This window comes from Vipera ursinii (genome assembly GCF_947247035.1).
Source record: "Vipera ursinii genome assembly, chromosome: 1".
NCBI lineage: Eukaryota > Metazoa > Chordata > Lepidosauria > Squamata > Viperidae > Vipera > Vipera ursinii.
In genome coordinates this window covers 9845752-9857223 of record NC_139512.1, presented here as the reverse complement: position 1 = coordinate 9857223, position 11472 = coordinate 9845752, and the positions used below count along the sequence as shown (strand labels likewise).

At 44.8% G+C, this 11472-nt stretch overlaps 1 protein-coding gene and 1 long non-coding RNA gene across 4 annotated transcripts in view; one reads left to right on the top strand and one right to left on the bottom strand.

Moving 5' to 3' along the window:
* Positions 1–11472, top strand: part of BSG (basigin (Ok blood group)) — a 33809-nt gene that overhangs the window by 13988 nt on the left and 8349 nt on the right. Inside the window, exons 2-5 of the mRNA XM_083364664.1 lie at positions 3276–3435; positions 7270–7358; positions 8072–8208; positions 10494–10770. Of these exons, the coding sequence (XP_083220790.1) occupies positions 3276–3435; positions 7270–7358; positions 8072–8208; positions 10494–10770 (663 nt within the window). The remainder of the gene's footprint in view (positions 1–3275; positions 3436–7269; positions 7359–8071; positions 8209–10493; positions 10771–11472) is intronic.
* Positions 3443–10476, bottom strand: LOC310641928. Of its 3 annotated transcripts, none has more exons than XR_014492806.1 (4): positions 9925–9944; positions 9504–9718; positions 8158–8364; positions 3443–3798 (listed from the first exon to the last, which is right to left on the bottom strand). It is a non-coding gene; the product is annotated as an uncharacterized lncRNA (long non-coding RNA). The 3 variants fall into 3 exon arrangements; XR_014492805.1 differs by having other exon boundaries at positions 3489–3560; positions 3627–3798; positions 9504–10476; XR_014492804.1 differs by having other exon boundaries at positions 9504–10476.

Sequence of the window (11472 nt, the reverse complement as noted above, 5' to 3'; positions counted from 1 at the left end):
TCCCGAAGCCTCTTGAAAGCTTGATCAAGGGATTCCTCAGTGAGATCAGGAATGACTTTCTCATTCCCAAGGCTCAGATCTCCTTGGTTCATATGAGGCGATGGTGCAGCCCAGCCAGCCTAGCCAATGCAACATATGAACTAGGTCCGTGCTATGTAGAACGTGCTTCAAAACCTCTGCAGTATAGATCATCTTCCCTGGTAGATGTTCAAGGTGTCTGTCTCTGCGAGAAATTGTTCCTGAACTGAAGGAAGTTTGCAAATGGCTGTTCTACCATGGCTCGTTTAAAACAAAATGAAACCATTCTCGATAAACGGAAAACATTTTTAGGAGGGCAAGTCTCAGGTGTGTGTTTTATCTTATACCCAGTCTTATGGGAAATGGCTGCACTGGGTGAATTGGCTTGATTACATGCGGGGAAAATCTTTGTAGCAGTATTTCTCTTGAAATGAAAATGATGATTATTAAATAGGACGGTTGGCTTGGATAAACTTCTTTCAGTGCTCAAAATCTTTGTTTAGATGGTGAAGTGAAAGCCCAGTGCCCCCCTTTTTTTTTTTTGGAGGGAGTAGGTTGCACACCCACTACATTTCATTCTGTTTCCCTGCAGTTCAGGGGATGGTCATTATTGAAATCCAAAAGCAAACAAAGCATGAAAATAGCCAGATATTCTCTTGGGTATTCTGTGCATACGAACTGGGGTGCGATAGTCCCATTGTTTCTCTCTCAAAGAAATGCCAAGAAAATAGCTATGACAACTGTGACTTTGTCCGTGACTGATCTTATTCCTCATCCGGTGAGAAATTATTCTTCGTGGCAGGTGAGGGCTAATACAGGTAGTCCTCGACTTACAACCGTTCAAAGTTACAACGGGATGAAAAGAAGTGACTTACGACCATTCGTCACACTTAACGGCCATTGCAAGCATCCCCACGATCCTACGATCAAAATTCATGCAGTTAGCAAACTGGTTCATATTGTTCTGAACCAGCCCTCTTCTGGCCTTGAGTAAGGCAAACCCCTATTCAGAAAGAAGAGACTGGAGAGCATCCAAGGCTAAAAGGCATCTGCCAAGATTTAATTACGCAGTTAACAAAAACACTAGAGCTTGTCTTCTCAAGCGGAAAAGTTGCTTTCAGCAACCAGCCCCTCCCCAAACACTCCTTTTATAGAGAGCTCAGGGCGTGGTCTCCCTGTGCCTCCTCCCGAGGAGTCCCATAGCCTTTCTTTGTTTGTTCCTGCTCGACTTCCTCCTGCGTCGGGCGTCCTTGAACAGGGCCAGCTGTGGGTCATCATCCTCCGCACTCTCGGGCTCACGCAGCTGAGAAGAGGTCCCCGGCTGAGGACTCTGCAAAGCCTCCAAACCATCATCAACCGGTTCGTCTCCCTCCTCCCCCTCATCTGAGTCCTCCGATACATCGGAGCCGGCTGTCGGACCCACAGGCTGGCCCTGAGTCACAACACATATTTAGGTCGGTTGTAGTGTCCCGGGGTCACGTGATCTCCGTTTGACTGAATGGAGAAGCCAGATTCACATTGCAACTGTGTTACTAACTTAAGAACTATAGCGGTTCACTTGACAAGTGTGGCAAAAAAGGTTGTAAAATAGGGCAAAACTCACTTAACAAGCGACTTACTTAGCAGCAGAAATTTTGGGCTGAACTGTGCTTGCAAGTTGTGGACTTTCTGCACATTGTCTTCTGCCGTTATTAACTCTCAATAAGCCCAGGCCTTTCCTAGGTAGGCAAAGGAGTCTATAGGAAATTTGCCATTTCCAGAGTCTCTGTGGTTGAGCTGGGCTTAAATTGGGGGCGATCCCACCCAGAGGCTGCCAATTTCTCCCTTTATTTTTCTTCTTGAACTGGCTTAAGATCCTAAATGCAATTTCTGCTCCTGGCTTAAGATTTGAGCTACACAGGTGGCCCTCGGGTTACAATAATTCATTTAACGGCCATTTATTTATTTATTTGATTTATATACCGCCCTTCTCCCGAAGGACTCAGGGCGGTGTACAGGGCAATAAAAATAAGAATACAGGATACAAGATTTAAAATTAAATGATTGTGCCCAATGTAGTAAGTTAGTTAAAAACAATGTTAAAACCCCAAACCCATCAGACCAGGCTGGCTTGTTCGAATAGATAAGTTTTTAGATCACGCCGGAAGGAGCGAAGGTCGGAGGCCATCCGGAGTTCAGCCGGTAAGCGGTTCCAAAGGACTGGCGCGCCCACCGAGAATGCCCTCCCCCTGGGGGTCACCAGTCGACATTCTCTGACCGGTGGTACCCTGAGGAGGCCCTCTCTGTGCGAGCGCACTGGACGGAGGGAAGTCGACGCCGGCAGCAGGTGCTCCCGATGAGAAAAGTGATAAGAGATTTGCCGCACAACTGTTGCTGTATCCCCCATCAAAATTTGGATGCTTGGCAACTGGCATGCATTTAGGACCTGCAGTGTTCTGGGCTCGCGTGATCATCTTTTGCAACCTTCTGACAAGGAGAGTCACGTTCACTTAACAAACTGTGTTACTCATTTAACAACTGCCGTGATTCACTTAACAGTTGTGGCAAGAAAGATGGTCAAATGGGGCAAAACTCACTTAACAACTAACTTGCTTAGCAATGGAAACTTGGAGTGGGGGGGTTTCAACTGTGGTCATAAGTCGAGTACTACCTGTATGCAGCCTTTTTTTTTAAATCAAAATATTCCTTTACTGCAATCAGAGAGAGAGGGAGAGAGAATGCAACTAGACGTTTCTCTATGGTGATTGTTCAGAAAGGAGAAGAATGTGCACGTGTGTTTAAGCAGAAAAAAAAGCAAATATATTTACTCCAAAATAACAAAGCACCCAGAATGTTTTGAACAATTCAGTGGGTCTGTATGCATAGATACACTATTTTTTTTTATTCTGGTAGTTGTATTTGTTATTAGTTAACATTAGAGTAATGATGTGCTTAGAAGGTGATGTGCTTCTTAGAAATTATCGTTATCTCTGCTTCCTAATCTCTTTCCCTTCAAGTCCATCCGATAGTTTTATGTATGGTGTTCCATGATTTGTACAACTGATCACATGATTAAAACCTCAGAGCCTTGATTTTAATGATAAGGAATAAATGCAGTTAGGTTCCTGCAATCAAGCTGCTTTTACTTAGGCCTGCAGGTGAGGTGACTGAACCTTGTGTCAAAACCCAGGGTTCTTCACTTCTTTCCAGAGGTGCTAAAACATGCTGACATGTTCATGATATCCTAGCCTAACCTTCATTTTCTTCTTTACAACCAGGGCCCCAAATCTCAACCTCTCCTGAAGTAACTGCTGGATCAAACGTGATTATTTCATGTAACATAAGTGAAGCTCCAACACCTATCAAAGGCAATTACTGGATGAAAGGGGAGACGAAGCTTGATTCCAATAAGACCGGTCTGGATTTTACCTCATACATGTAGGTGACTTTAAATAAAGCATACATGAGTTAACTATCAGAACCAGTTTGGTGTAATGGTTCAGGTGCTGGCCTTAGAAACTGGGAGACTAAGAGTTCTAGTCCCACCTTAGGCATGAAACCGCCTGGGTGACTTTGGGCCAATCACCAGGAGCCTGTGAGTTCTAGACCCGCCTTAGGCATGAAACCACCTGGGTGACTTTGGGCCAATCACCAGGAGCCAGTGAGTTCTAGTCCCACCTTAGGCATGAAAAACTGGCTGGGGTCAGTCACACACACTCATCCCAACCCACTTCACAGGGTTGTTGTGGAGAAAGGACGAGGAGGAAGAAATATCTGTATGTTCATCACCTTGAGTTGTATCTGAAAGAAAAAATGGGATAAAAATCTTTTTTTTAAAAGTATGTATCTTAGATCAGCAGCTTCTCCAAATGTACTATTTCCTCCAAATGCAAAATGAGGAAACCAGCTTTTTTGGCTCAGGTACCGTATTTTACGGTGTATAAGACTACTTTTTAACCCATGAAAATCTTCTCAAAAGTCAGGGGTCGTCTTATACGCCGGGTGCTGAAAATTTAGGGACAGGGCTGGCTGGAAAACCTGGAGCGGATCTGCCATTTAGTCTGCGCAGGGAAAGCGGGACCAATTGGAGAAGAAGCTGCAGTCTGTGATTTTTTACAGGCTGGGGTCTGGGCGTCTTTCCTTCTAAAGTTGAAGAGCAGCTGTAGGCAGGTGGGGAATGCAAGAGCAACTTGAAAGGCAGGTGTAGCCAGAGCAGCGGCTTAGATCTAAGGACACATTTGATCAGGAACTGGGCGGGCTGGCTGGAACACCTGGAGCAGATCTCCCATTTGGTCTTTTTTTAAAAAATCCTATTTATATCCTGCCCTTCTCCGAAGACTCAGGGTGGCTTACAATTTAAAGCACAAATCAATGTGCTTAGCAATAGCCTTCATTCTGTGTATATGCCTGTTTATTAGGGCTTTCACCCCACCCCCCCAGCAGCATTATTACAAAGTCAGCTTATTGCCCCCAACAATCTGGGTCCTCATTTTACCTAACTTGGAAGGATGGAAAGCTGAGTCAACCTTGAGCCTAGTGGGATGCAAACCTGCATTAATTGCAGGCAGCTGGTGTTACTTAAGGCTCTGCGCAGGGAAAGCTTTAGAGTGAATTAGGAAAAGTGAAAAAGTGAATTAGGAAAATAGGGAACGGTTGCTGGAATTGGATATGTGTAGTTTAACTAAGAGAAGGGTGAGGGGTGACATGATAGAAGTTCTCCAATATCTCAGGGGCTGCCACAAAGCAGAGGGAGCCAAGCTATTCTCCAAAGCACCTGAAAGCAGGACAAGAAGCAACGGATGGAAACTAGTCAAGGAGAGAAGCAACCTAGAACTAAGGAGAAACTTCCTGACAGAACAATTAACCAGTGGAACAACCTGCCTCCAGAAGTGGTGAATGCTCCAACACTGGAAGTTTTTAAGAAGAGACTGGACAGCCATTTGTCTGAAATGGTATAGGGTTTCCTGCCTTAGCAGGGGGTTGGACTAGATAACCTCCAAGGTCCCCTCCAACAACTACTTCTTCTTCTTCTTCTTCTTCTTCTTCTTCTTCTTCTTCTTATTATTATTATTATTATTATTATTATTATTATTATTATTATTATTATTTAATCCACTTGCACTGTTTTATGTTTACATGTTTGATGACAAACAGCCTTATGTTTATAAGTGACAGTTTTCCTACTAAGCACCTGCATGTCATATGCATTTGAATTACAATTACCATATTAAAATCAAATCTGATGTTTTTTTAATTTTTATTTAGTGTGCGTTGGAAGAGGGGTAGTCTTATACGGCGAGTATAGCCCAAACCCTATAATTTAACAGGAAATGTAGGGGGTCGTCTTATACGCCCAGTCGTCTTATACGCCGGAAAATACGGTAACAGTTTTCCAGTGGAATCATTTTTTTACAGTAAACAAAACAAATTTGGTTTCACTTGGAAGTAAACTGTTGAATGGAGATTATCTCCTAAGAAGTATGCATCGGATTATACTCTGCCCTTGGCACTTAAGTTAACAACCGTTTCTTCCTTCTCTCCCCAGAATCTTGGTAGCAGGGCGGAGAAGGGAGTAATGAATTGTACGCATTAGCTTAATGACAAGCCTGAAATGCATTGCCTGCAGAAAGCATAATTCTTAGCTGACTGTCACTGCACAGAAACCTCTGGTGCTTAAAGGTTGGGCCGTACTAGCTTCTTTCCAAATTAAAAAAGAGGTGGGAATAGGTAGGTGTCCTTCACCTCAGAACAGTGTCTCACTTAGTGGCAGGTGTAACACAGAAATGGGAGAATGCATTGTGCAAAATAATTGTTTTTCTTTTTTTTAATCTGGTTTTAATCCAACTAAGTACTGCAGAAGCCCACAGTATTTAAAGATACAGAGGTAGTCCTTGACTTGCAACAGTTCATTTGAACTTACGGTCGCATTTTTTAAAAAGTGACAAGTCTTATTTTTCACGCTTAACGACCGTTGCAGCACCCCCATCGTCATGTGATCCAAATTTGGATGCTTGGCAACTGGCTCATATTGTTGCAGTGTCCCGGGGTCATGTGATCAGCTTTTGTGACCTTCTGACAAGTAAAAATCAACGGGGGAAGCCAGATGCACTTAACGACAACCATACTACTAACTTAACGGCTGCAGTGGTGCACTTGAGAACTCTGGCAAGGAAAGTTGTAAACTGGGGCAAAACTCATTTCACAAATGTTTTGCTTTGCAACATAAATTTTGGGCTCGGTTGTGGTCATAGGTCGAGGACTACCTCTACTGAAAAGAGGGAAATACACTTCTGCTAGCAACTTAGCAACCAGAAGGGTAGCTATATAATACATATAGTCTTCAACTTATGGCCACAACTGAGACCAGAAGTTCTGTCGTTCAGCAGAGCATCTGTTGAGTCATGCCCAAATTTAAGACCTTTTTTTACCATGGTTCAGTGAATCACAGCAGTTGTTAGGTGAATCATGCAGTCTTCAGGCAAAGGGAAGTCAGGCTGGGAAGGTCGTAAATGGGGAGCACATGACCCCAGGATGTTATAAATGTAAACGCAAGCCAGCTTCATCTCTATGTGGAAGATTCTTGGACAATCACGATGGTTCTGTTCACTCTGTTGTTTTATTGTGATGGCTTCCTGGAACTTTTCCTCTCAAGATTCCAGGCCTGTCCCAGAAAATTATAATTAGGTGTTTTAATCAGCAGAGTTTTAGGTCTGTGTCCTACCCTTTGATAGAAAATCTAATCCAGCTTTTCCTAGTGTTTTTTTTTTCTGGATGATGCTGGAATGTAGCTTCTCAGAGCGTGCACAGTCTTATTATGCAAGATAACCCAGGAGTACGCAGTAAACAGTGGTTTGTATTAAATGGTAGTTTATCTTACACCGTCTAAAATATCATACCCAAGGAACAATATACATACACGTGGTAATACAGCAGGATCCAACAAACCACAATTACAGCAGGAAACAGAAGAGAGAGAACACAGCAGCAGAGCCTTCCTTTGATACAAAGGCTCTCCCAGGGACACAGACTCATCTGGCTCTTAAAGGGACATAGACCCTGCTGAGTCATTCCCATCATTGCATCATACATCTCACATTACATCAGCTGGTTAGCTTTTAAAACATGGCCTTGACATCCTTTTACTCCATGACCATTGCGTTTGCTGAGTGAAGTTGTAGTTGACAATATCTATTCCCAATTCTCCTGCTCTGATGGTTTTGTGCGTTCCACTTGTGACCTCCTGGTCTTTGTGTGTGTGTTTTTGAATCCTAGGATCCCCAAAGTGGATCACGAAACCTCAGGAGAGTACCACTGCGTCTTTAACACCACGCCCATCTCAAAAGCAACGGTGTACGTGAAAGGTAACTTCAACCTGTGGATCCTTCAGTCCTCTTGTCCATTGCATAGAGGAGAAGGACTTTTCTGTTTCCAAACCCATGAGGAACGAGCCACTGCTCATTGGTTCCCCTAGCTCAGGGGTAGGCAACCTTGGCTCTTTTATGACTCGTGGACTTCAACTCCCAGAATCCCTGAGCTGGCTCGGGAATTCTGGGAGTCGAAGTCCCCGAGTCATAAAAGAGCCAAGGTTGCCTACCCCTGCCCTAGCTTCCTCTCTAGTCTGAGAAAGAGAGGAGCCCTGGTGGCGCAGTGATTAAAGGGCAGTATTGCAGGCTGACTCACTGCCCACTGCCAGCAGTTCGATCCCGACCAGCTCGAAGTTGACTCAGCTTTCCAATCCTTCCGAGGTCAGTAAAACGAGGACCCGGACTGTCGTGGGCAATATGCTGACCCTGCAGACCACTTAAGAGAGGGCTGTAAAGCACTGTGAAGCGGTATATAGGCCTTAAGGGCTCTTGCTCTTGCTAAACGGACTCCCTCTGTTTTCCCAGCCTTGTGCACGCCTGTCCCCAAGAGCTAACTCCCAGACCTTGCCAAGAAAGTACCCAAATATTTGTCACCAGCTGCCAAGGCTTGTTCACGATGGATGAGTTTATATAGGCCAGAGTGTTTGCTTAATCAACCTCTCCTCCGGCCCCTGATCACCTCTGCTGCCTTTTCTGATATTCTTCCGCAGTTGCCCCCCACGTGGTGCCCTACAAGAAGATGGAACACGGCACCGAAGGGGACACAGTAACGCTGACTTGCAAATGCAATTCTTACCCTCCTGTCACCCAGTGGACCTGGTACACGGTGGTAGACAAGGTGCCACAGGTTAGTGCCTTTCCCTGCCATGAACTCGGGATTCTTCCGACTCGTTCGGAATTGGTGGCTTTGCTGCTTGTGGGGGAAGCCACGTTAAGAATCCACCAGTGGCCTTTCCAGGTCTTGCTTCAGAGATGGATTGAAGAGAGAGAGCAACATGCATACCTGTAAGAAGGCAAACCCACTTGAAATCAGGAAATCAGATAGTCCTCGACTTACAACCATTCATTTAGTGACTGTTTGAAGTCACAGTGGAACTGGGAGAGGGGAAATAGTGATCTATCATGGGTTTTCGCACTTGGCACCCTGGTAGCGTCCCCGTGGTCATATATGTGGTCAAAATTAGGGCATGTGTTTATGATAGTTGCCCTGTCCCACGGTCACATGACCACCATTTATAATCTTGCCAGATGCGCTTAAATGACCCCAACGATTCACTTAACTGCAGCAATTCACTTAACAACTGTGGCAAAAAAGGTCATAAAAATGGGACAAAATGGGGAGGAGGGTGGGGGGGAGGAGGGAGGGGGAAGGGGGGCTTTTTAAAGGAAAACTGTATTTTAAAACTTTTCAATTAAAAAAAAAATGGGACAAAATTCAGTTAACAACTGCCTTGCTTTGCAGTGGAAATTTTGGACTCACTTGTGGTCGTAAGTCAAGGGCTACCTATAATTTACTGTCTTTTGCTGATGACTAGAAATCTAGTGAGGTTTTTTAAATAGCATTAATCTTAGATTAAGGGCTGGAGAGTAGTTCAGTATAAAAACCCCAAACACTTTATTTTTATTAAAAGGGTTTGACTGGCCACTAATTTTAACAATTATAGAACTAATAAGGAATTTTTTTGCCCATCTGGCAGTCCAGAGTGCATAGAACTGTGGAGCACACGAGAGGAAAAAGGTTAAATATTTTAATAGGTTACTTGTATGCCACCCAGAGTCCCTCTGTGAGGGAGATGGGCAGTTTCTCAATTTAATAAAATAAAATAAAATATATTTTTTTTGTCATATTCCAGCAAGGTCTAGGAAAAAAAACCATTTAAAAGAGGAGGTGCAGTCAGTGCTACAAATTTATTTTTATTTTATCAAATTTATACACTGTCCATCTCGTCTGAGTGACTGGGTGGTTTGTAGATAAAATCTATACAGCCGTATACAAAGAGACATAGTTAAAAAGCATTTTTTTAAAAAAGATGGAGGGGGGCACACTCAAGCCACAAAACCCCCCCCCCCATGGTTGCATGCTTCCTTTGGACCCTACCAGAAGGCTGAGGGCAAGATATATTTATCAAATTTATATGTTACCCATCTCTCCAGAGGTGAGACACTCGAGCGAAACCAGGTGGTGATCTGATTAGTCAAAAGGAAGCTTTCATCTTTGGTGTCCAAATTGCGTTGGACCTTGTGTGGAAGCTGATGCTGTGGGCTCTTGCTTCTGAAACTATAAGTCGTTTTCAAGAGTGCATGCAGTCCCCAACTTACGCCAGTTCATTTAGCGATCGCTCAAAGTTACAACAACACTGGGGAAAAAAAGTGACATGCCGTGAATTGCTGAGGAGGGTCCCACCTTGGCCTCTTCCTCCTCACCAGGTATTCCAAGCTCCGGCTTCTGCGAAAGAGTTCCCCCTCCCTCCTGTGACTCCAGACTGTACAAGCAGTCCTCAACTTAGGACACTTTATTTAGTGACTATTCAAAGTTATAACAGCACTGAAAAATGTGACTTACAACTGTTTTTCATACAACCGTTGCAGCATCCCCAAGGTCACGTGATCAAAATTCAGATGATGATAATAAGTTGGAAGGGACCTTGGAGGTCATCTAGTCCAACCCCTGCTCAGGCAGGAAAGCCTATACCATTTCAGACAATTGGCTGGCCAGTCTCTTCTTAAAAACCTCCAGTGTTGGAGCATTCACGGCTTCTTCAGGCAGGTTGTTCCACTGGTTAATCGTTCTAACTGTCAGGAAGTTTCTCCTTAGTTCTAGGTTGCTGCTCTCCTTGATTAGTTTCCATCCGTTGTTTGGCAACTGGTTCGTATTTATGACGGTTGCAGCATCCTGGGCTCATGCGATCCCCTTTTGCGACCTTCCGACCAGCAAAGTCAATGGGGGAAGCCAGATGCACTTAACAACCACGTGAACTAATTGAACAACTGCAGTGGCTCATTTAACAACGGTGGCAAAGAGGCGTTGTAAAATGGGGCGAAACTCACTTGACAGCTGTCTTGCTTTGCAGCGGACATTTGGGGCTCGGGTCTTGTCTCTGTAGCTAGTAACCACCCCCTCCTGTCCTCCAGTTTGTCATGAACGGCACCGAGGACAGGTTCTACATCAAATCCAACGGCACCAGGACAGATCTTCAGATCATTTCTTTGAACCTGGAGAAGGACCCCGGGACCTACGTCTGCAACGGCACCAACGAGATGGGCGAAGGGAGCGCCGAGGTGAACTTGAGGGTGCGGAGCCGGCTGGCTGCTTTGTGGCCGTTCTTGGGGATTGTGGCAGAAGTGCTGGTCCTCGTCACAATCATCTTCATCTATGAGAAGAGGAGAAAGCCCAATGAGGTTCCTGAAGGTAAGGTGCTGGCATGGGCAAGAGGGATGATGGTGGTGGTGGTGGTGATAACTTTATTGTCACTTTGAATATACACCAATCAGCAAACATCAAAATGAAATTGCGTTGCATACAGCTCTCAAAGGGTCACCACCTCCGATATATACTCCTTGTTCGTGGCCCGCTCAAATTTCACATTGTCCATTTTAGTCTCTAGGGAGTGAACGATGGCAAACAGGACAGATGGAAATGGGGCTTCATGTGGATTAGTCCTCAAGTTAGCTTGTATTCTGACAACCTCGCCTTCTTTCCTTTTTCTGATCCTGACTCTTCCACCTTTTCCTTAAAGAAGCCTTGCTTCTTTTCGCCCCTGGAGCACGCTGTTGCCGCCACCAACTCCTCCAAAAGCCTCTCTCTCTTCCTCTGGGCCTGCCGACAGCCTCATCCAGTTCCTTTGCTCCATAAGCTCATGATTCCGATAGATGAGGCCAGTTAAAAGAACTTCAAGGCAAGGAATTCTTCCTCAAAGGACATTTTTATTTGGCTGCTCCAGGGGTAGGCAACCTCGGCTGACTCAGGAATTCTGGGAGTTGAAGTCCATGAGTCATAAAAGAGCCGAGGTTGTCTACCCCTGGGCTACACAATATCGGCACGTGCAAAGGTGAACCCAAGACTAATTGCCCTCCCCCTGGTTTACAAAGTTACAATTCCCAACCCAATTAG